Here is a 24,636-nt window from a genome sequence, read left to right as displayed (position 1 = left end):
GGTAGCAAGGTGCTCCTGGCCATACCCTGTCTTTCCACCTTATTGCCTTTTTGCATTCCTTTCGTGGGGGCTCTTCCCATCCCCTGTGAGCAGAAAGAGGTCAGTAGAAGACCCTCCAGATTATATACTTGCTAAGCATTCATCCTGATTTGCTTGCACAAAGTTTCTGTGGAGGGTAGATTATATTCTATCTTTATTGAGCATTCATTCTGATTTCCTTGTCAAATGTTTACACAACTTCTCATTAGTCATTTGTGCTTTGTTCTTTATTATTATTTATTAAATTTGTATACAGCCCTTCATCTGTAGATCTCAGGGTGGTTCACAACATAAAATTACAATATTAAAAAACACAAAATGCACAATAAATATAAGAACAAAAACAAACCAATAATCCTCCTTCCCATAATGCATTTAAAAGGACATCAGATGTCAATAAGCCAAAGGCCTGGTTAAAGAGAAACATTTTTGCCTAAAGGTATATAACAAAGGCGCCAGGCGAACTTCCCTGCGGAGAGCATTCCACAAACAGGGAGCCACTGCAGGTAATTCTTGTGTTGTCACCCACTGAACCTCACATGGAGGAGGCACACAGAGAGGATGATTTCAGGGTCTGGATATAGGTTCATCTGGAGAGAGGCGGTCCTTGAGGTACTGTAGACCTGAACTGTTTAATTTGTTCTTTCCACACTTCCCAGTGCTTTTCCCCATTGCTTTCTATACAACAAAAAGGCCCTTTAAAGAAAAGTGCATTTGTTGCACTAGGGCACCAGAGTCCATTAATTCACTTTAATAAGCAAATCTATGCTATTGAATCTGTGCAAAAAAAATGACAGGTGTGCCAAGGCTACAATCCTAAGAATACTAATGTCTGCTGTTACTCATCTTTCATCAGGGTTGGAGATCCTGTGATCTTCCAGATGTTGCTGGACTGCAACTCGCATCTGGTCATGGCCGATGGGAGTTGTAGTCTAACAAGATATGGAGGCCACCATGTTGGCTGCTCTTGATTCAAACTAAGCAATGCTTTATTCAAACTAAGCAATGCTTTATTCAAACTAAGCAATGCTTCTGCTTAAGTGAATTATCAGGAGCAAAGGGGGATGTGACAGTAAAAAGCACTGTTAGCTTCTAATGGCTAGTTTTTCTGCTGTTGGTGACAGTAATTGTGCGGTTACCGTGATCAATTGTGAAAATCTGATTTAAACCACCAAGCTGGTTTAAATTAACTAGTCAAATTAACCACCAGTCTATTAGGCTGTAAAAATGGAGTGACTTCAACTAACAAACAAAAAGCTATTTTAATAGAAGGGCAGAAAGAGATTTCACTCCCCCTCCCCATAATCTTCAGTGACTTACTTCCATTTTCATTATTTCTCTGTAGCAGCCATCTGTTCTCAGCAATTGGCACATTCCATTAAGGCCAGAAAGCTTAATAAAAATCTGTAGCCATAGAAAAAACAAACTGCTTAGTGGAATAATATATTTTAGCAAGAGGAGGCAGAAGGTGTTTAATCTCCACATGTCACTGGTGTTTTTTGTTTTGTTTTGTTTTCATTAGTTTTTCCATCAAGGACAAATGCTGCTTATTTGAACTGTAATGGGTGCTTTAAAACACACACACACACACACACACACACACACACACACACACACACACAAAAGAGCTAGACATTTAGTTGATCATACAGTGTAGAAAAGGCTTTGGCTGTGCTTACCTAAACCTAGAATAAGTGGGAAGTTGGGGCAGAAGAAAAATCTCACGATTCTTTAGATGAAGTCATTGAATTAGGAAGAGGTAATAAGGGAAGAGGTAATAAGGGGGCAATGTGGCGGTTTTGTTTGTTTTTTAAAAAGGTAATTTTATCTCTGTGATACATTCCTGTTACGTACCTGTAAAAGACACAAAGAGGACTGCCATCTGAAGAGGGGACACTTTAACAAAAGCTATCCAAGTTCACATCACTCAATCCATCATGGCTCTGTTATAACCTAGTTTCAAAGATAATTGGACCGCAGCAAAGTTGGGAAGAAATAATAATTGCTTATGACTATACTATCCTGATCTCATCTGATCTTGCAAGTGCAGGATCAGGCCTGATTAGTACTTGGATGGAAGTACACGTGGCAATACCAAGTGCTGGACCACTGCCTTCTTTCACTGTTGTGGGCCGTCCATTGTGAAGTAACCAATACTGTATGCATGGACTTTCTACCTGAGACCCAAGTCCCTCCCCCCTGACTACAAAAATCGTCTCCAAACTGGCCCCAATATTCTTGATAATTCTGCTCACAAACAGAAGCACTTCAGGATTGCCAGGGGAATTATTTCATAAACTCCTTTGCAAAGTTGTGCAAAAAAATGGGGGAAACTGCAGCCAGTTCTATAGGATTGCTTCCTTTTGCAATGCTTCGCTACGCTGATAGGATCCAGCACGGAGGTCAACTGTCTGCCCAAAGGCAATTGCAAAACAGTGCTCAAAATATTAATCACGGCAGGAGAACCCAGATAATACCCGCCTACAGTGTGGTCCAAGTATGAAATTCATAGAAAAAGGAAGGAAGCAGCTGGATAGGATCCAGGCTGAAATGGGGTGCCAAGAGTAGAAACAATTTTAAAAAGAAAAAACAAAGAGCAGCCATAAGACCCTGCAATGAAATCTGAAACAATAGCAGAGGGTAAAAATAGGAGACCTGAAAGCAAAAGAGGGGGCGGGGAAAAGAAAAGCCTACAGCACCCGGTATTCCCAGGCGGTCTCCCATCCAAGTACTAACCAGGCCTGACCCTGCTTAGCTTCCGAGATCAGACGAGATCGGGCGCGTTCAGGGTAGTATGGCCGTAGACAACAGTTCCGTCTGCTGCCGCTGCTTTAAACCAGGAACCGAGAGAAAGTGTGCCCCCGGCCTACACGGACATAGTAAACCTTGAAACGCCTAGCTTTTTTCACATAATAATCATAAGCACAAGTGATGACAGCAAAGTACCACACTGAAATAAAATAAAAACAACCCCTGGACTGCACCGCAAGGAGCATGAATAGGGCTTTGTTTATTTGAGAGCTAATAGGCAGGCATTCTCGTAGACAACCGCTCCCGCGTGACGTCATCCAGATTGCGTGTCGCCGCGAGGGCTTTCCAGTAGAGCGACGCCGTGGCCCGCAAAATGGCGGCGCCCATCCTGAGTGCTGCGCTGCATGGACTACGGAAGGCTAGACCTTTTAGTACTTCTGGTGAGTGGTGGCTGTCTCCTTTCCACACTGGAGGATGATGGGGGGGGGGCGGAGGAGCGGGGGGCAGGAAGCCGTTGGTCTGCTCTTTTTTAGGGTAGCTTGTCCTCCGCTACTGATGGACTCGATATGCTTAAGTTCTCTCTAGCCCTGATAATTTAGGAATCCGAGGGCAAATGTTTTGGGACGTCTGAGTTTTGTATCTGATGGTTGTGTCGTGCCGTGAATGGCCAATATAATCGTCAGCGCCCATGCAAACCTATATGAGCTCAGAGGATGGATAGCTGTGGAATATATTCATGTTATGAGGAAGCAGCACATTTTCTGACTTGGCAAGAAATCAGTTTGTGTCTTCTTTGTATCTTTGAAAATATATGAAGAAACACAAAAAGTGGTATGCCACTCTCATTTTGCACATTTGGTAGTGAAGTTACAAACATAGTTACAAACATAGTTTACTGCCCCAAAGTCAGATTCATTCGTTTCCGCTCCATCTGCTGTTGGAACACAAAGGTGGAAATGCAATAGGACACAAGTTTTTGTAAGTGTTTAAGTATAAAACATGTCTGTGTATTGCCATCACTTTTGTGTTTACTAGTGTCTCTTCTCTCCCCACACCCATTACTTCTGCTTTCATTTGAATGGGACAGGCTCAAATAAAATGTAGACCAAACCTTCTATACCCTTTTTTGCTAATTTATTTTAGCTGTTCTCTGGAAAGTGGGAGTACCTCTTGGGCCAATGCCTAATGAAGATATCGATGTTAGTAAATTGGATGTGCTGGAAAAGTACCGTGTCTTCACTCGCTACTTCAAGGAAGCAGAGAAAGCACAAAAGAAACCTCAGTGGTGGAAAACCTACAGGAAATATGTCACTCCAAAGCAAGGTACACCATTAAAGTTCAGCCCAGTTTCTTCTGTTCCTCTCCTTTTTGTATGAATAGTTTATCTTCATGTGGAAAGTTCAATCCTCTGCTTTTTGGGGGGCAAGTGCCTGAATGCCAAGTACAGGAAGAAAAGTAAAGCAGGGCTATCACATTGTCTCTACTGATAGACTGTCACCTCACAGCAGCCATTCCATTTGACTGTCTGAACAGTTTCAATCCCATGTGGTCACTGTAAGAATTTTAGATGAGTGTGAGAGCAGAGACTGGCTTTCTACTGATCTTGTGAACTGCTCTGGGAGCTTTTTTGACTGAAGAGGGGGGGTAAAAATATTATGACCTCCTCCCTGAGTAAACAAGCATAGAATTGAGAGCAAGTTACATGCCTATATTCAATTGAGGGGGAGCGCAGGAAAAAGTTAACAAAAGGCAATAAAAGCTGAACTGGAAACTCACAGCCTTGTAGTGAGCCTGAGCAATGGTTTTTTTCATTCATTTTAAAGAGATATACATGCACATATGTGGGTGTACTGGGGCCCTGCTGCAGATTGGAGGTGCTCAATAAGTGCCAAGTCCTAATGGGGAGACTTTCTACTTACCTTGGGATATCAGGTAACCTTTAAGCTTTGTGAGAATTAAGCAACGACATAAGGCAAGGCATCAGCCACCCAATTTCCCAGGCATTTATAGTTTGACCCTTAGCAAAACCAGATGCAGAAAGTATGTCATGAGACTTACTTTATGTCTTCTCTGTTTTTCTAAAAACTATAGATGAAGAGGCGAAGATAGACATCGGGCTACCTTATTCTCCGCCAGCATGGAAAAAAACACTTAAGGAGAGAAAAGCTATAATGAAACAGAATCGAGTGGAATTGGAAAGACCATCCCGCCTCCGGAAATGTATGTCGGTCGCAGCTCCCGTCTCATTTATTCCTTTTCTCTTCACTAGAGCTTATCCACTCAGTATTTCACAGTGCTGTGTTTCTGTTTGCAGTGTTGATTCCACTTGATGATGTCAGAGCTGAATGGGAGAGAACCTTTGGCCCATCCCACAAGCAGCGAGTGGCAGAACACTATGGACTGTACCGAGACTTGTTTGATGATGCCTTCTTTGTTCCCCAAGTTCCTTTAAGGGTGGAATACAATCAGGATGATGAATACGTTATGCCAGTTTATCATGGGAATGTGGTAACACCCACAGAGGTATTGTACCAAGTGTATAAGCTTTGAGGGGGAGAATATCCTGTCCTCTTTATATATATATAAAAAACCACAACTCATCTAGTAAACATTTTGAGAAAACAGATTCTCTTGAGTACTTTGCCAACTGCTTTGTTCTCCCCCACCCACTCAATGGCATATACCAACAGTTTCATTAGTCTAATTGTTGTGATGTTTATCTATATGTACAGTGTTTATCAGACTTACGGTAATCTGGGAGTCGGTTTACACCAAGTCATTTTTTCATGACTCATAGTGATAATTAGCATTCTTTGTGGTATTGGTCCTTTCTGTCTGGCTCTATTGAATGTAATTTTTTCATTCTTGATTATTTAAAAAACTATATATTATATGCCATTTTCTTCTCTTCCTTCTGGAAATGAGGATGTTTTCCTATATCCCTTTTTGGTGAGACCCCCTGAAGTCGCTTCAGTGTGTAGTATCTGTGTAGCTATAAGTAGAAAATCCTGTATGCCAGTAGCAAATCCTGATCTTCATATATATTTTTAAAGTCAAAAATCTCTTGTTCTCCACTTTTGTGAGTTATTAGTTCAATATTAAAGCCTGCCCGTTTTTATGATCTTGCTGCAAAGATAATAATTGTGACTAGTGTGAATTGTCTAGTTCTGGCTGGACTGATAGGCGCTGGCAGACAAAAGATGAAGTGAAATTTAAATTACAGTAATCATGTTTGGGAGCATAGGCTACTTTGTGTAGTCTTGGCTACTTTGTAATCATTGCTGTATTTTTCTGCTTAGGCTTTTAACCCTCCCAGAGTCTCATTTGAAGCGGATGAAGGATCCTTATGGACTCTGCTGCTCACCAACCTAGGTGAGTAAAGGTTTCCTGGCCCTAGGAATGGCCCAGATTTTATTTTTCTGAGAGGCTGCTACCGGTAGTTAATGTGCAGGTTCTGCAGAAATCCTGGTTGCAAAAGATTATGAAGGAGCTGCCAGTGGTTTAGTAAAAAATTAAAGGTGCTGAGTAATCTGAAACTTTTAAAGCTTGGCCAAGCTAGGGCAAAGGAAAATAATCATTTGTGCAGCCAGAAAGAGCACAACAAAGAAGCATTACATAACACTACATGAATAGTGATAGTTTAATTGAGATTATGTTTATGTTATACACACAGATGGGCACCTGCGTGATGCCGATTCAGAGTATCTCCACTGGCTGGTGTGAGTATTGGCTACTAATCCATCTTTGCACCGACATCAGTTACCAACTTGGGTTACATTTGGAGCTGAATCTCAATATTCCACTACTGCTTTCATGCAGACTTTCCTAGTCCATGCAGCAACTGACAGTTGCATAACTGCAGGGGTCCATAGCATAACAGATTCTCTACCTTCAAAGATCCATCTTCTCACAATGACTTTTCTACTGTGAAGTTCCTGCACACCTACCATGGGTTGCGGAGGCTTCTGTGACATGTCCCAGGATGCAGAAACTCTTCTTGTAGAGCCCTATTGAGACTGTGCAGCCCTTCTGCAAACTGAAAGCACATGTTGGGATACTCCTCTGACTGTGGCAGTACACTGTATGGGTAGGTTGATACCAGGAGGCCAGCCAACATTCAACATTACTGTTTTTTGTCATCAAGGTGCCCCAGGCTTCCATGGAGCATGGTTTGAGGACCACTGAGCTGGAGTCTTGCTTTTATATATTGAGCCACTTTCCACCCCTTTTGCTTGTAGCGTGGTAGCCTTAGGGAATTCTGATTTAGAATGAGGGCAAGTCTTTACCACTTCAGATGTGTAATGGCCATTTGAACTCCAAATACCAGACAGACAAACTCACTCTTGAAAATCGTATTTTAACTCAACAGGACAAACATTCCAGGAAACAAAATGGAGATGGGCAAGGAGATTTGTCATTACTTCCCCGCGTTCCCCGCCAGAGGAACTGGATACCATCGCTTCGTCTTCCTTCTCTTCAAGCAGCTCCATCCCATTGATTTCACTGAAGATGAGCGGCCCACGCCATGGTAACTCTTCCCATTTTGCATAACTATGGTGGGATCAATGGGTGCTTCCAACTTCCAGCTTCTTTTGTGAAAGGAGCCACAGGCTTATTTCTGAAGGTAGAATTGTGAACTATCCAGTATTCTCTGGAACTTAAAAATTAGGTCAAATAACAGTGCAGCCAAAATGTAAGGCACAGCTCAAGTTGACAAGGGTGGGGATGGGGACACTTAAGTAAAAAAGATGTGTCCAGGAATAGATTTTAAGAGTTGAAACCCACCTATTGAGTAGTACCCACTGAAACCTCACCTATTGTAAACAATTGGGCTTGAAATCAAGAGTATCAATTGCTCTTGCATGAGTATGATAGTCTGCCTTCCAAACCATTGCTTGCTATCCAAATAAGCATCACACAAATCATTTTTCTGGGGGGGGGGGTTTGCCTTGCTTTAAGAGTCATGTAAATTGCTCTTCCCTGCTGCCATATTGTTTTCTAAAATAGGCAATGTGTTAAGCATTTATCTGTATCGTTCTTCAGCCATCTTCAGCCATCTTCAGCGATCTTCAGCCATCTCAACCCTTGCTTTTTCATGCAAAACCATTTGCAGTCGTTTTCGGTCATCAACAGCTATCAGTCAGTCAATCACCCACTTCCACCACCCTTCTGAGTGATCCCCCCTCCCCTCCCCATCCCCACCCCTTCTCTACATAAGTGCCTGGGGACTTCTATTTCACTGTATCTGAAGAAGTGTGCATGCACACGAAAGCTCATACCAAAATAAAAACTTAGTTGGTCTTTAAGGTGCTACTGAAGGAATTTTTTTATTTTGTTCTAAATATAATTATCAACCCATCCCCAAAGGTGGTAAATCCCTAAACATCTGGTGTTCACAGAGGATAAGGCTATCAATGTATACTTGCCACAATGTCTATGCTCTGTTTTCTTGGTCAGAGGCAGTCATGCTTCCGAATACCAATTGCTGGAAGCCACAGGAGCAGGAAGTGCTCTTGTACTCGAATCCTGCTTGTAGGTTTCCCACAAGCATCTGGTTGGCTGCTATGAGAACAGGTGCTGGACTAAATGGGCTACTGGCCTACTCCAGCTATTTTATGACCTCAGGTTCCCTTGGCTGAGCTGCTTCCTGCTAAGAGAAAGGGTGGTGGTTGCCTATGTTTCTTACTCCTTGTGTACTCTCCAGCAGCTTTGTTGTTGCTGTTTAGTCGTGTCCAACACTTCGTGACCCCATAGACCAGAGCATGCCAGCACTCCTGTCTTCTACTAACTCCCGCAGTTTGGTCAAACTCATGTTCGTAGCTTCGAGAACACTGTCCAACCATCTCGTCCTCTGTCGTCCCTTTCTCCTTGTGCCCTCAATCTTTCCCAACATCAGGGTCTTTTCCAGGGAGTCTTCTCTTCTCATGAGGTGGCCAAAGTATTGGAGCCTCAGCTTCACGATCTCTCCTTCCAGGGAGCACTCAGGGCTGATTTCCTTAAGAATGGATAGGTTTCATCTTCTTGCAGTCCATGGGACTCTCAAGGGTCTCCTCCAGCACCATAATTCAAAAGCATAAACTCTTCGGCGATCAGCCTTCTTTATGGTCCAGCTCTCACTTCCATATATCACTACTGGGAAAACCATAGCTTTAACTATATGGACCTTTGTTGGCAAGGTGATGTCTCTGCTTTTTACGATGCTCTCTAGGTTTGTCATCGCTTTTTCTCCCAAGAAGCAGGCGTCTTTCAATTTCGTGACTGCAGCTAATTTCTCCTTATTTTTCTGGAAAGAAAAAGAGCATGGAAAACTAATTGCTGGAGATAATGGAAGGAACAAAAAACACAGCTAGCCAACATCCCCTTCCCTCTAACAAGAAATAGTGTAGCCATGGGTGAATTTGATGCAACTCCCTCCTTCCAGGGAATATCTACTACATTTATATTAGAAGTTTAAACTAGTTCTGAACTGCTTTCTCACCCAAGGAATCTAAAAAAAATAGGCCTTTTTCAAGGCTGGCGGTGTGAGAATGAAAACCCCCTAAGCCCTTCAGATTTACCATTTCAGTGTTTTCTTTGGCGAAGCAATTGCTACCTGATGGATAGGGAATATTATTTACCCTTTTATGTGCCCGTTTTACTCTACTGAAAGAAACTGGTGGCACCTTGAACAGGGTAGTGAATAATAGCAGAAGGGTTCCATTGCATCTCTGTCCTCTCATCTTTTCAGCCACAGTCTCCAGATGAGAACATTCAAGACATTCGACTTCTACAAGAAGCATCAGAGTGACATGACACCTGCAGGGCTGGCATTTTTCCAATGCCAGTGGGATGATTCAGTTACACGGGTCTTTCACCACCTTCTCGGTAAGTAATGGACCGTACGTATAATTTAGTACTAAAAAATAAAATTAGTAATAATTTTTTTAGTAATAATAAAAAAAATGTGACTGGAGTACATGTCCAGTAATTATGCAAGACCAAAATATTTATGAATGTGTGCTAAATTTAAAACTTGAGAAAATTGGGGAAGAATGCAATAGAACTTGATAAAAGTATACAGAATTGGGAAACTTTTTCTCCCGCCCACTGAGTCCCAAGTTCCCAGCCAGAGAAGGGAGGGGCTTGTTCTGAACTGCTTGGAGAGGTGATTATTTGGATAGGGACTTCAGGATCTTTGTGGAGCAATGAGGTTTTGGAAGCTGCTTATCACAGCAGCTTCATACAGCAAGTATTGAAACAGTATGTTGGGAAGTACCTAGAGTACTTCATTTAAAACTGCCTGGGACAGGGGAGCTTGCAGAGCCATAGCAGTTTGAAGCCAGCAAAGCATCAACATTTGGACAGCTGGATTGGAGCTATGTGCTGGGCTGGATTTCAATTTAGCAGGAAGGGCAACTGCATTCTTGTACAGGTTTCCGCAGCAGAAAAGCCAGAAATCATTAGGGCCAGAGCACAAGGATATCATGTGCTGTTAGTGGGCCAAAAGTCACCGTTTTCCATTGCAGATCATTGGTGTCTTTGAGCCAGAGGATGCTTCAGGTTGGTGCTTGTGGAATTTGTAGGTGCTAGGATGTGCTAACTTCCAATCTGCCCCTTGCAGACATGAAGGAGCCTGTGTTTGATTTTGTGCGTCCCCCTAAATATCATCCACCGCAGAAGAAGTTTCCACACCTCCAGCCTCTGAGGTACCTGGACAGATACAGGGACAGTGACGAGCCTACCTATGGCATTTATTGAAATGTCTTGATACTCCGCTTGATACCCTGGACAGAGCAGCCGTGGCGCAACAAAGAACCATCACTTTTATTCACTGGGAAGAGAGAGGTGCAGCTTGCATCTATCTTGTCTATCTCTCGGAGACTCTGTACTTGCAATGAAGAAGCAGGCAAGCTGTGTCCAGAGGTCCAGGGCTATTCAGAAGCCGAGTTTCTGCCTCACTTTCTCAGGAGCCAGACACCGTCCATCAAATGTTCCGAGCAAAAAAGTTTTCTTTCTCTCTCATCAACTGCTGGGCCATTTCAGCAAAATAGCCTCACCTGAATTGGGATCAGATAATGCATGAAATCTTGCAGAGCATTGAGTTGGTACTGAAATGCTGGACCATGTGTTGTCTTTAAAGTATGAATAAACATTCTTTTAAATTCATGCTGGAACTATCTAATACAGGCATCCTGAAACTTCGGCCCTCCAAATGTTTTGGACTACAATTCCCATCTTCCCCAACCACTGGTCCTGTTAGCTAGGGATCATGGGAGTTGTAGGCCAAAACATCTGGAGGGCCGCAGTTTGGGGATGCCTGATCTAATATATCAACTGCTTCAGTAACTTCAAGCAGCCTTTCCCAACCTAGTGCCCTCTGGGTGTTTTGAATACAACTTCCATCAGCTCCATCCAGCACAGTCATGCTGGGGCTGGAGTTGCTGGAGGTTACAGTCCAAAACATCAGGAGGCCATCAGTTGGAGGAGGTTATTCTTAGGTCAAGCAGACATCGTACCTTTTATGTTTCTGAAGGGCATCCGTGTTGTGACACCTTAAGAGATTAAACCTTTGGTTAGTGGCATGAACCTTTCATAAGCAATGCCTGCTTTGTGAAATGCATGAAACAGGCTGTGGAACTAGTTGATATATGTTCATATGGTTTAAACGATTTGTCGGAATTAAACCAAATGAAATGAATGAATACTAAGATGTGTGTGCTTCTTGCTTTGCCATTAAAATTAGTTCTTACTCCCCCCCCCCCTTTGGTATACTGGTATACTGGTAAACCTATTTTGCATAGGTGATTTCTTTATCTTCTGGGAAGCACAGGATCATCTCATTTCCTCATTTTTCTTTCCATACAAACATGAACCCTTTTATTCCTGCATGGATGACTGCCTACCTTTATGTTTGCAAGTCTGATAGGAAGGTTTGGATTGACCAGTGTGTGCTTATGTTCCTTATTCCAAAATATTGTCCTGCAGAACAGTTGCGTAGCATTTCAATAGCAAGCCCACAGTTGAAGAGTGCCCTATCTTTTTAAAAAAAACATTTACTGCACAAGTTATTCATCTGCAGGTTATAAACAGCAACACTCAAGAAGAGAAATATGGGACTCCATGCTTGTTTTTAAAGAAGAGAATTTGGAAATGTGGGAAAGCAGAGTTTAGAGAGATCATAAACAGTTGAGTCCCCTATTTTATTTAGTGATCTTTAACACTCATAAACTTATATTGAGATGGGGTGGACAATGCGGTAGACGGGTCTATAGGCAAAATAAAATTATTTAGGGTGAAAAAAATCCCTAAGTGTCTTCTGAAATGGGAAATAAATTACTCTCTCCATATAGCTTTTGGCAACAGCCTAGCTAAGAAATTCAGTGTAAGTGGGGGGGGGGAGCAAGCTTTGGATCATAATGGAAAACTTACTGAAAGTGTCAGCTCTCAAGAGCCAGTAGATTCAGTTGCAGGAATCAGGGTGGGGTTGGGATAAAACAAGTATCAAAGATACAGTCCTGCATTTTGGCATAAAGACTGGCTGTTTTCCTTCTACCTAAAAGTTAATATTATCAAGAATATAAGAACATAGCCATTGAGGCTAGGAGTCACTGATAGCCTTATCCTCCTGGGCAACCTGTAGAGCAGGGATGCAGAACTACCACTGTATCACTCTCATTCTTGCTGGGACTGATGAGAGTCCCAACAGCTGGAGGGCCAAAGGTTCGCCATCCCTACTACAGAGCTGGGCATCCTGTAGAAAAGGGCAGGTGGACGATTTAAGATTGCTTTTGTAATTTAGAAAATCACTGGGGGAACTTGCTAGAGGTTTCTAAAATCATGACCATTGTTAAGAAAGTAAAGAGGAATAAAGCTCATTGCTAGAATACAAGAGGATCATCCAACAGAACGTATTCGCAGTAGCGTGTTCATGCAGTGTATTGTTGTAGAACTCATTGCTCCAAGGTTTTGTGATGGATACTGGTCTATATAGCTTTTATAAGTCTTCACGGACATATTCATGGAGGATAGATCTACCAGTAGTGCTACAATTAAAAATAAAATTTCCATATATCAGAGGATAACTGTTGCCATCATACCCAGTGTGGCTTTTCAGCAGCATCTATCTGCCTGGCCACTCTTGAATAGTTCTTGTCTTTCAAGACAACTATTCTGTGTTGGAAGAGTGTATGCGGGAGTTTTTCATAGCAGTTTTTATTAAAAAGAAATATTGTCAGTTATGAGAGGAGAAGCACAAGTTTCATAGAGACTTCACAGAGGAACAACAATAAAACATAATAAATCAGGAAAGGGGAAGATCAGGATATAACCACAACAGCAACCAAAATAAATTCATAGCAAATGTGAAACATAAAACAGCCATTCTGGTTTCCTGGAGTGCACTGCCTAATAGAGGCTAATCAATTTCAGTGTTAAGATAACATGGAATAACAGTGCAAAAAAGTTTTTAAAACCCATCACCAAAAGCACATCAGTTAAAAAGACCTAGAGCTTTTCCTAAAAAAATGCCTACAAGGGGAAAAAAACTTCAGAAGCAGGCAAGGATAAGTCTGGACAAAAACCTCTCTCTAGTGGCAGAGGGGTGAAGCTGTGGGATGCGGGGCTCAGAAATAATAATTATATAATAATAATAATTTATTATTTATACCCCGCCCATCTGGCTGGGTTTCCCCAGCCACTCGGGGCGGCTCCCAACAGAATACTAAAAACATGATCAAACATTAAAAACTTGCCTAAATGGAGCACAGATCTTGCTGCACCTTCAGCTGAGCCTGCAAAGAAACTGGAAGCCCATTATCAGACCTCCTGTCTCAGCCGGATTTAGGTTTGATGAGGCCCTAAGCTACTAAAGATAATGGGGCCCTTTATATGTCCAGCATCTTTGTCAACAGCAAATTGTCACTGTTTTTGTGTTGAATATATGCTATATGGCAATTTATGGATCTAATAGGTATCTAAAGCCCTTTGCACATAACAAAATATGTATTTTTATCAAAGTACATCCAGCTTTTTTTCCTTTTAAAATACTTCTGGGGCCCCAAGAGAGTGGGGCCCTAAAGCTATAGCTTGTTTAGTTTATACATATATCCAGCACTGTCCTGTCTTCGGCCAGAGGAGCGGGTGGTATTTGAAAAGGTTGCCTTTTACACGGGGACAAGGGAGCCAGAAACTCAAAACTCTTTTCTTGTATGGAAAGGAGATGCAACAACTTTGCTCTCCTCCCTGCCTCTTTAAGAGCCTGGTGGCTGATGCGCCTTGAGTTGGCCCAGCCCTTCCTTGTCCTGAGCCATCATCTCTAGCAGCCTCAGCCTCTTTTTTTTTTTTTTTTTGGCCCTGGGTTTCACTTTCTTTTCCTCTCGCGCCATGGCTTCTCCCGACTCGCAGAGGCTGGAGGAGAAGTTAACGTGCTGCATTTGCCTGGATACGTTCAGCACCCCGGTGACGGTGCCCTGCGGGCACAGCTTCTGCGAGAAGTGCATCTGCGACCACTGGGACGGAGAGGGCAAAGGGCCCGCCGCCGCCGTGAGCTACACTTGCCCCTCGTGCCGCAAGAGCTTCCCGGAGAGGCCGGAGCTCAGCAAGACCGTCCTGCTCGACAGTCTGGTGGAGCTGCTCCTCAAGCAGCAGCAGCAGGAGGGCGGCGGCGGCGGGCCGGCGTCCCGGGCGGAGAAGGCGGGCGCTGCTCGGGAAAGGAAGTGCCCGAGGCACGGGCGGCCCTTGGAGCTGTACTGCCAGACGGAGAAGCGGGGCATCTGCTGCGTGTGCACACTCAAGGAGTGCCAGCAGCACGGCAGGGCCCTCGTCGAGGACGAGCGGAGGGCCAAAGAAGTAAGCTGCCTGGCAGGGAGGGAGGAGGGCAGAAGCATTTCCGGAGCCGGCCACTAGGGGGCACGGCAACATAACATACCGATCATAGGCATCTCTCACTCTGCACGGGACCAGGCTGTTGATGGATGGGTGTCATGCTGGCTAAAGGAGCCTTTGGGGATCCCAGTTTAAAATTAAGCATTCCTCCTGGTGCATTAGTTACTTGGGATTGTGGGACATGGCCCTGCACATTGTAGTTGTCGTGGTGCGCACCTTAATCTTAAAAGGGTTTATGTTGTGGGGGGCGGAACACTCACCTGTCCTCATCCTCTGTCTCAGATTTGGAATGAAATGTCTCAACAACAGTTGTTTTAAATAATAATGATGATGATAATTACTTAATTAATAATAATTTATTACTTATACCCCGCCCATATGGCCAAGTCGACTCAGCCACTCTGGGCAGCTCCCAACAGAATATTAAAAACATGATAAAGCATCAAACATTAAAAACTTCCCTAAACAGGGCTGTCTTCAGAAGTTACTTTCTTTTGAAAAATCGGTCAAAATCTTTCTACAGTTTCTACTTTTAGTTACTGTAAGTATTTTTATTTATTTACTCAATTTAACTGCCTCCCACCCACCCCCAGCTACACCCATGGGTGACACAGAGACAGCCTAGGTTGTGTATATTGCTCCAATCTCAGTTTTGCTGCTGTGGAGAAATTTTCACTTGCTGAATGTCTGCCTGATTGATTCATGACTCTCCTCAGGTACCAAATGCTTTATAACAGGCATGTCCAACAGGTAGATCGTGATCTACCGATAGATCACTGGATGTCTGTGGTAGATCACCGGTAGATCAGTGGCTCCCCCCAAAGAAGCTAAACAACTTTGGCTCCCCTAAAAAAAACTCAACACCTTTGCCCTGCACCCCTAAAATGACCTGAACCACCAAAAACAGGGCTTTCATTCCTAAAAAAAAAGCTCAGTGTTGCTTTCCTCCTTCCTAAAGAAGCTCAACAACTTTTATGTGAACCCCAGAAAACAGGGCTTTCCTTCCTAAACAACTTTGACCTCAATCCCCCCAAAGGGGGTAGATTACTGCCAGTTTTTAACTCTGAGTAGATCGCAGGCTCTTGGAAGTTGGCCACCCCGCTTTATAATAATGAGTTTGATGCAGTAAGGCCTTTATCTCCACTGTAGCTTGAGATTTCATTCATTCCATATGAGGGATGGCCCGGCATTAATTCTTGGTGTCGCCACCAAGGTACATTTCCTCAACTTCTGTAGGAGAAGCCATGAAAGTTATAAAGCAGACATCGCTTGCCGTATAGATGTGGAACATTTTAAGACTAGTTACAGGTAGGTAGCCGTGTTGGTCTGAGTCGAAGCAAAATAAAAAAATTCCTTCAGTAGCACCTTAAAGACCAACTAAGACCAACTTAGTTGGTCTTTAAGGTGCTACTGAAGGAATTTTTTTATTTTATTTTAAGACTAGTTAGGGCATAACGGCTTTGCTGTGACAATACCAAGCTTGAATAGGTTGGAAGACATTGCTAGACCCAAATCATAGCCTATGGGCTTTCGTGGTCTGAGACACCATGGCCCTTTCTGACATCCTCAGTGAGTTCCTACTTCCTATAACTTGGCTACCTTGATGCCTACACTGACTACCTTCAATCTAATAGGGAGATATATTAATAGAGCTCCGGAGTCTTTCCAAAGAGATGAATGAATCTTGGAAGATTCATCTGGGGAAATCTGCCACCCTCTTGGGTGTGGCTAGGTGAGATTGAAGTGCTTGCCTATTAAATTATTTTGAACTCTCTGGCAGGAGTCCGTAAAAGCAACACTGGAGAAAACTCGAAAGGAGGCAGAGCCTATCAAAGAAGCAATCCAGAAACTGGAGCAGCAGATAGACAACATCAAGGTAAGGAATCCACAGAGAGCGTCATAATGACGAAAGTGCCTCCCATGGGAAGTGCTTGCTCTCCATTGACCCCATTTGGTACCCATCATGGTTAAAATCCAGTTGCTGAAAGAGCAAGTGGGCCTTCTGCATTTGTGTCCCTTTCCTAACAGCTCAGGCCTGCAGCGAATCCTTTGTCAACCTGGTGCCCTCCAGATGTTTTGGATTGCAACTCCCATCAGCCCCTGCCAGCCAGTCAAGGATCACAGTCTCTCTCTTTTTGCCTACCTCCCAACATTTTGTTTTCTTATTACCATTAAGAGGGGCACCTAATACCCAACGGAATGCAGAGCAGCAAGGGAAAGAGAGGCTGCTACAGTGGAAAGAACTGTATTTTGTTTTCCTTCCTTTTTCATCCAGGGTTCCTCGGAGAAGTTAAAATCTGGAGTTGTGCAGAAGTTCGCTTCTCTCGTGGAAGCCCTGAAGGAATGCCAGAGGAAGACAGTGGAGAGGATTGAAAGAGAGCAAGATGCTGCGCTTGGCAAAATGCAAGAGAACTTGGACCAGCTACAGTGCCAACTGGATGCTCTTACCCAGCGCAACGAGAAGGCAGAAGAGCTGCTTGCTTGTGCTGATGATATGACATTTCTGGAGGTATGTCATGTGTATGCTGATGGCATTTGGGCCAGATCTTTATATCCCCACCCCCAGGGGCCAACTTTAATAGGTGGGTGGTCCTGCCAACTTGGTTCATGAACTGGAGACAGTGACCATGAAGGACTGAACTCCAAGTAGTTCAAACCTGTTCTGAAGGGATCAGCTGTGCCAGTGAGTTCTTGCATAGCCAAACCAAGCAGGATTGAACTCCCCACCCTTGAGTCTCTATGTGCCCCACACCTATGGTTTGGAGAAATGTCCTGGCAGGCGAAATGGGGAGAACCAGTGGGCCACATTTGGCCAGCAAGCCAGAGGCTCCCCACCCCTAAAATAAACCATAGCTTAGTATTACAGAGTGGGAGTTGCTGCCTGTTCTGCTCCCCATTCCTGGCAGCTGACAAGCTCTTAACTGGAAATTATATTGAATATCATAACTAAGCCTCTGAACCTTGGCAGCTATTGGCATGCAGGAGTTCTGTGTTTATTAAATTCTTTAATGCTTTGAATGCTGTGCAAAGATAGTCCCAGACCCTCCAAAGTTCTTGAAGTGTGGAAGTCCTGTCATACACCAGTGTGGCTACAAACTCTTATACTTCAAAGTTTTCTGTGAAGTGGGGGATTTCCCGCCCCGCCCCCCAGCCTTGCACTGCATAGTAAACTAGGAGAGAGAGCAGTGGTGTGTTTCACGTCATGTGCACAGCATGCAACTGAGATTAGAAAAGAGTGTCGGCTCTTTGACCTTTCTGTGGGACTCTTCGTAATGATAAGCTCTTCTCTAGCCTTCTCAGCTGGGACACAGAGAGAGGAGAAAAAGGATTAGCTAGGCCTAATGGTCAGCAAGTTGAGACAATTGAAAAACAATTTGGCTGCCAACTCCAGAGCAGAGTTTAGAATGTGAATCACCCACCATGCCAGAGGGGGGAAAGTCTGAAGTTGAACTGTCTGGGGGGGGGGAATTCCATGGACGGGGCCCTCTGTCTTCAGAGAGACAGGCAAGTCATGCAGCGAGAGGGGGTTATTGTAGCAAAATGGCCTTGCCCAAATGGTTACCCGCAGCAACATTTTGTAGCCGATAAACATTCATGCATGCAGCAGCAGCACCACCAGGGAATTGTGTGGTTTTCTCATCAGAGGGCTACTGTGCCATTGTCCTCCTTTTCGTTTTGAATTTTTTTACGAGCTGAACAGTCTCAGATTGACAAGAATGCCCTGGCACACCACTGCCTTCAAATATATAATGAACACACTGCTTTTATTCGCTTTTATTTTAAACTCATTTTTCAACATAGTGCTCAACATAGCTGCCAAGTTATCCCTTTTTTACAGGGATTTTCCCTTATGCTGAATAGGCTTCCTCGCGAGAAAAGGGAAAACTTGGCAGCTATGGTGCTCAAGGTGGCTTCACAAAAGGGATCCACCAAACGTGCTCTTGGCACATTTGGATTTCTGAGCAGGTGCTATGGAGACCACTAAGGCAGGCAGAGGAGGGGAAGAAGTGGGGAGGGGAGCATGTGCCCCTGCTTGAAGGGCTGGCTGGTCCAAGTCCAGTTTAGAGATAACGAACCACAATGAAGGGAGAGGCAGGGGCTTTGAAGTTGCATCTGGACAGCAAACTGAGCAGGGTCACAGGTCGCGCTATTAAAGTCTTCCCAATTGATTTTTATTTCAATGAATTGCAATTATGTCCAAATGTGCATACCGTATATTAACATATTTTATGAAAATTTGTGTTCCTTTCTTTGGTGATGCATTTCCTCCTGCTTGGCAATATGTACGTGGCCACTGTAGAGTACCAAACTAGAGAATTCCAGGATTGATCCAGTTCACTTAAATAAGCTGAAGTTCAGCTCCATTCATGTACGTCAACAGTCAAACTTTGTGATTCCTACATTTCCTGTTCCTTGTAGGAACTGCATCATCTTCCTCCTCTTGGCAACTTAGAAGTTATTCCACCTGTTGAGTTTGATTTGGGCAGCAATGTGGATGCTGTCACTGAATTCTTCAATGAGGTTTCCAGGCTTTTGCAAGAGGCTCAGTCAAATTCCTTGAATCCACCAATGACTGAAACGAAAGGTAATCATTAAGCTGTTTTATGGAGTGGTGAAAAATTCAAGGTCACCTATGGAGGAGGGTCAGTTGGTCAGTTTTCTTTCCAATAAAGGCAGCTGGAGGTTTAAGTGCTACAATAAAGTGGGGAAAGTATTTATTTTTGATATATTTCCATATTGAAGAGGAATAGTAGGGCAATGACAGTGTTTAGTCTTCTAAAAGAAAGATTAGATTTGTACTGCAAGAATTGCCCCAATTTTCTCTGCAGTGGTCCACAAAACTTTGACCTCCTCAGAGAGACTTTTTAAATCTTATAAGTTCCCTTGTTCCCAAACGTTTTCCTAGGAAAGTAGGATCCAGTTCAGATGTAATCATGACTAACTAACAGTTTGTCATTACAAGGACAAGCTACAGCAAGCCTGAGCCTCATTCGCTTCCTCCTCCTCTTCCCGGACTTCTCTGACCATAAGAGGAGGAGATTAGAAGTTTCTGCTTCTAGTTGTAAAAAGTGCAGGAAATTGTGGTTTGTTCTCAAATCAGGATTCAAAGCCATTCTTTGATTCTGTCTTCAAATCCTGGTTTGAGAACAAGCTGCAGTTGCACAAACCACAGTTTCTCACATTTGGAAGAAAAGGCAAACTGAAGCTTGTTGCAAACTGAAATTCTGAACTGGGCCAAGCTGTGAACATGTGGCTTTTATCTGGATTTCACCTATTCATTTCAGCTCCTCACCTGGAGTCAACCCTTTATAATGGGCCTGGGCAAGGTGAGCAGCATGATACCAAGGAGGGCAGGGAGCAGAAGGGGGTGCCAGTGAGAGCACCCCATTCATCATTGGTTTGAGCCCACCATTGGCTCCAGCCCTGCCCGCTGGTGGCATGCCGCCCCCGCAACAGATTGCCCCAGTGGAATCTTGCCCTCAAAGGAGAAAACCCCTGCCTTTTGCACCTACATGACACCAAACAACTCATACACAGCAGTCCACAAGTGTGGTCTTTTGTGAAGCACTAGGATGAGAATTGTAAAGCTTGCTGCACACAGAAAAGTGATTTTAGAGACTTTAATAATTTGATCATACATCAGAGAGTATTTGTACTTTGTCTTGTTTCAGACCATGAGAGATTATTCCTTGGCAGCACCTAAGTGTCTGGTTATTATGAAGAAAAATATAACTGGGGGATGCCTCCTTTAAGTACACTTCCCCTTCCTCTTCCTCCTCTTCCTCCGCTTCCTCCTCCTCCTCCTCCTCCTCCTCCTCCTCTTCTTCTTCTTCTTCTTCTTCTTCTTCTTCTTCTTCTTCTTCTTCTTCTTCTTCTTCTTCTTCTTCTTCTTCTTCTTCTTCTTCTTCTTCTTCTTCTATATATTTTAAAATATATCCAAAGGCCAGCTTTGAACCTTGCTGCCTGTGTATCTTGTCCTCACCCCTCCCGAAAAGGCTCCCCCAACCCACTGCCGAGTCTTGACTTGTCTACCATTTTGAAATCGTTGTTTTTAAGGCAAATGAGTTTCCTTCCTGCTTTTAAGTTTTCCTTGCTTATCTCTCACTCTGCAGTCTCACCGGAGCCAAAGGTAATTGTGAGGAGGGCCGGACCGTGCCTTCCAGACAATGAGTTAAGAATGTCTTTTTTGAAAGGTAAGCGACTTTCTGGGCTGCACGCACTTACTTAAAACAGGGAAGTAGGGTCACAAGTGCACAAATATATTCAGAGCTGCTTCCTTTGGGTCCTTTGTCGGGATCATAAATTTATTTCTTCGTGTGTGCATGTTCTGTTGGTTATAATAATATTCCTGGTGGTGGCTGACCTGAGGCGGGTGGGGAATTCTCGCATAAACAAGTCTATTCAAAAGAACAGCATAGCATGGAAGTTGCAAAGTCACACAAGAATGTACGGTAGCTCCTCTTTCCTTCCACTTATGGGGTGGAATTCAAACTAGCGCTGAAGAGATCACTTGTTAGTGCAAGCATTTTTGCTTGCCTGTTGGAACGATCTCTCCTCTCCTGTGCACTGTTGTGAGGGTCCGCCTACCCTTACTCCAAGCTGATTGAGGAGGGCACACTGCGCTAGTGCGGCTCATTGTGCTGGCTCCCACTACAGCACCTATACAGTTTAAGGCAGTCCATGATTTTTGTTTTTCATGCAAATGAGTCATAGAATCATAGAGTTGGAAGAGACCACAAGGGCCATCCAGTCCAACCCCCTGCCAAGCAGGAAACACCATCAAAGCATTCTTGACATATGCCTGTCAAGCCTCTGCTTAAAGACCTCCAAAGAAGGAGACTCCACCACACTCCTTGGTAGCAAATTCCACTGCCGAACAGCTCTTACTGTCAGGAAGTTCTTCCTAATGTTTAGGTGGAATCTTCTTGTAGTTTGAATCCATTGCTCTGTGTCCGCTTCTCTGGAGCAGCAGAAAACAACCTTTCTCCCTCCTCTATATGACATCCTTTTATATATTTGAACATGGCTATCATATCACCCCTTAACCTTCTCTTCTCCAGGCTAAACATACCCAGCTCCCTAAGCCGTTCCTCATAGTCAATATTGCAAGAGTTTGCTGCTCCCACATTACACTGCTCATGCAAGTAAGCATTGCCCACATCAGTAGTCCTTTAAAAAAGAAAAAGCATAAGTTGGCCCCGGTGTGCCTTCAGATTCAGGAGTTCAAAAAGCTTCGCAAAACTGTGGAGCCATATTGGAGGCAGCCAATGGAGACCTATAAGTTCTGTATTTTATTCTCACTGTCTCCCACACACCTGTGGAGGAGGTAGCGGCCCCAACTCTGCTTTTGGGAGCAGCTGGGTGAGTTCCCTGTTAAGATCTCTAGGATCCTTGTTCTCTTGTTCAAGAGAAGCTTCTTGCGCTTAGATTAGCAGGGAACCAGGAAGCTATGGAGCAGATGTTCACTTAAATCACAAAGAACACAATTTATCTGTTAAACTAATAAATGGAACAGCTCCTGTTTTCTGACACGGAGTGGAACATGGATCAAAGAGAAAGCACTTAGGACTTGTAACTACCGCAAACAGTTAGTAACTCCTTTCAGAAATCTGTGGACCAGAGCCAATGGACAAGGGACAGTCTTTTGTATATCCTTGCACATGATGCCTATGTACTTTCCCTGCCCAGGCTTCTGGTTTGCATCCCTGAGGGAAATAATTATTCCATTAACCTTATTTAGGCAGAAGGCTGATCAAAGGGAATGTTGCGTTGCTGACAACAACCAACAGCCCTCATAGGCACCCTGGCACTCAGCAGGGATTTCTCATAGGCCATTGTGAGCAAAAAGTGATGTTTAAATAAAGCAGAGCCTGCAGATCCTAGGGATCTTGCTCCAAAGAAAATGGAAGGCACCAACTTCCCTTGCCTTTTATTTGACCCCTCTAAAGCCAACTTCCACTCTCCCTCAAGTGCAATACTAAAAAGTTGGTACTTCGTTCTTAGAACAGAATCGACAATAGAACAGAAGTCTGATTAGCTCCGTTAGGAGAGAACAACAGAAGAAATTGCCAAAATGCCACTTCAATAAGGCCGTGCCATGCCTGATATTAGGGATGGGGGACCTTTTTCTCTTAGCCAGTTAAAAATAGGCTAAAGACACTTGGGTGTTTTTTCTCCCACCTGACTTTGTCACTCCTGCAGATCAGCAGAATTTGACCTTTGATCCAACCACAGCTAACCAATACATGCAGTTGTCTGATGAGAACCGGAAGTGCCATCACTCTCAACGTATTCAGGGCTCGAGGCCAAAAGACCCACAGAGGTTTGAGCCATGGCAAGTCATGTGTGCCCAGAACTTCAGTCGGGGCAGCTGCTACTGGGAAGTCAAGTTATCTGGCCACTCTGTCATCATTGGCGTGGCTTATGGAAGGTTCCCAAGGAAGAAGCGGGCTGGCCGCACATTCACCATTGGGCTGGATAAACTCTCCTGGGGCCTGCACGTCCAGGAAGACTGCTATATGGCTTGCCACAACGCCAAGTTCGTTAAGATAAAAAAGCACGTGTGCAAATTCATTGGAGTGCGGTTGGATTGCAGCCAAGGAGTGCTATCCTTTTATGGTGTGGATGACAACATGGCACTCCTCCACACCTTCAACACGATCTTCACAGAGCCCCTTTTCCCAATCTTCTGGCTTTGCGAAGGCATATCTGTGACCCTCTGCCAAAAGCCACAGGGCAAAGTTCAAACTGATGGGGTGCCTCCTGTCTTGCAAGCAGCTGCTGCTGCTGCTGCTGCCACCACAGTGGACGAACTGCGAGATGAGAAGATAGCTCCGAAACAAGGAGAGCAACTCTCCTGATATCTCAAGGTACTTTGTACCCATCTTCCCCAGGGAGAGGCAAGTCCCCATTTCCCTCAACTCAAGGTGGGACAAGTGTGCAAGAGGGATTAAGATTTGGGGAAGATGCTTGGGGCACCCAACGCTGTCCTGGCCACTCAATGCTTAGTGTGCTGTGCATCCTGGTGAATAATACTGCTTTCTGACAATCTCGTCTCATTAAAAGCTAAACAGGAAATGAAGAGGAGCAGGAAAACAGAGTAAAGAAAGTTTAGAATATTTCAGCCTACTTAAGCAATTATTAGGGGGCAGGGGGGATGACTGGAGGTGGACAGAACTAAAATGTTTTTTTTAAAGTAATTAAAAAAAATTAAATGGCACAGTAGGGACTGATAACTTCACCTTGGGACAAATTAATTTTCAGAGTCAGCTTGTCCTGAAACATTAAATTCTCTCCTATGTATGTACTAGGGACCCAGGTGGCGCTGTGGTTAAACCACTGAGCCTAGGGCTTGCTGATCAGAAGGTCGGCGGTTCGAATCCCTGTGACGGGGTGAGCTCCCGTTGCTTGGTCCCAGCTCCTGCCAACCCAGCAGTTCAAAAGCACGTCAAAATGCAAGTAGATAAATAGGAACCGCTACAGCGGGAAGGTAAACGGCGTTTCCATCTGCTGCTCTGGTTTGCCAGAAGCGGCTTTGTCATGCTGGCCACATGACCTGGAAGCTATACGCCGGCTCCCTCGGCCAATAATGCGAGATGAGCGCGCAACCCCAGAGTCGGTCACGACTGGACCTAATGGTCAGGGGTCCCTTTACCTTTACCTTTATGTATGTACTGCATATGTGTAGCTTTCCATACAAGAAAACTGAACTTTTTGGTTCAGAGAGGTCGCACTATTTTATGGTTTGAGTTTAAATTATGACGGAAGGAGTTCCATTTTACTTCTCTCTGCAAGCTCAACATGTCTTAACTGCTCATGTGTTTCTTGCCACTTTCTCATCAGCAGATTATGGTGGGAATGAAAACTTGCCAAGTTGGTTCCTGTTTTATTGTTCAGCTTAAAAAAAAAAGTTTTATTGAGAAATAGCTTTCTAAGCAAAAAGGAAAAATAAGCTTACTAAATAAATTTCTTCTTTTATTGTAA

The 24,636-nt window shown here is 43.9% G+C and overlaps 2 protein-coding genes and 1 non-coding gene across 4 annotated transcripts; 2 read left to right on the top strand and 1 right to left on the bottom strand.

Annotated features, from left to right (window-relative positions):
- Positions 1 to 2,726: 2,726 nt before the first annotated feature.
- Positions 2,727 to 2,845, bottom strand: LOC118081612 (5S ribosomal RNA). The gene has a single exon (XR_004692089.1). It is a non-coding gene; the product is annotated as a 5S ribosomal RNA (ribosomal RNA).
- Positions 2,846 to 3,140: 295 nt separating this feature from the next.
- On the top strand, positions 3,141 to 11,471 carry MRPL38 (mitochondrial ribosomal protein L38). Its single transcript, XM_035104512.3, has 9 exons — positions 3,141 to 3,230; positions 3,934 to 4,113; positions 4,882 to 5,010; positions 5,105 to 5,313; positions 6,090 to 6,162; positions 6,464 to 6,509; positions 7,160 to 7,318; positions 9,518 to 9,654; positions 10,391 to 11,471. The coding sequence occupies exons 1-9, from the start codon at positions 3,164 to 3,166 to the stop codon at positions 10,525 to 10,527; spliced, it is 1,137 nt and encodes a 378-aa protein (XP_034960403.1). The 5' UTR covers positions 3,141 to 3,163; the 3' UTR covers positions 10,528 to 11,471.
- Positions 11,472 to 12,973: 1,502 nt separating this feature from the next.
- Positions 12,974 to 24,636, top strand: TRIM65 (tripartite motif containing 65). Of its 2 annotated transcripts, XR_015948036.1 has the most exons (7): positions 12,974 to 14,616; positions 16,433 to 16,528; positions 16,928 to 17,161; positions 19,072 to 19,237; positions 20,766 to 20,846; positions 21,714 to 21,797; positions 22,855 to 22,992. XR_015948036.1 is itself a non-coding variant. In XM_060271838.2 (6 exons), the coding sequence occupies exons 1-6, from the start codon at positions 14,152 to 14,154 to the stop codon at positions 23,511 to 23,513; spliced, it is 1,701 nt and encodes a 566-aa protein (XP_060127821.1). In that variant the 5' UTR covers positions 12,974 to 14,151; the 3' UTR covers positions 23,514 to 24,636. The 2 variants fall into 2 exon arrangements, 1 of the variants encoding a protein (XP_060127821.1); XM_060271838.2 differs by lacking the exon at positions 21,714 to 21,797 and having other exon boundaries at positions 22,855 to 24,636.

The sequence above is a fragment of the Zootoca vivipara genome, chromosome 2 (assembly GCF_965207765.1).
Source record: "Zootoca vivipara chromosome 2, rZooViv2.hap1.1, whole genome shotgun sequence".
NCBI lineage: Eukaryota > Metazoa > Chordata > Lepidosauria > Squamata > Lacertidae > Zootoca > Zootoca vivipara.
Note: the sequence above shows the minus strand (reverse complement) of the source record. Positions and strands in the feature narration are given on the sequence as shown.

Excerpts from the sequence above, each read along its gene's own strand:
- TRIM65 (XM_060271838.2), top strand. The coding sequence starts at position 14,152 with ATGGCTTCTCCCGACTCGCAGAGGCTGGAGGAGAAGTTAACGTGCTGC. Across the intron at positions 16,529-16,927 it reads AGCAGATAGACAACATCAAG|GGTTCCTCGGAGAAGTTAAA; the intron begins GTAAGGAATCCA and ends TTTTTCATCCAG. Across the intron at positions 17,162-19,071 it reads ATGATATGACATTTCTGGAG|GAACTGCATCATCTTCCTCC; the intron begins GTATGTCATGTG and ends TGTTCCTTGTAG.
- MRPL38 (XM_035104512.3), top strand. The coding sequence starts at position 3,164 with ATGGCGGCGCCCATCCTGAGTGCTGCGCTGCATGGACTACGGAAGGCT. Across the intron at positions 4,114-4,881 it reads ATATGTCACTCCAAAGCAAG|ATGAAGAGGCGAAGATAGAC; the intron begins GTACACCATTAA and ends TAAAAACTATAG. Across the intron at positions 6,163-6,463 it reads TCTGCTGCTCACCAACCTAG|ATGGGCACCTGCGTGATGCC; the intron begins GTGAGTAAAGGT and ends TTATACACACAG.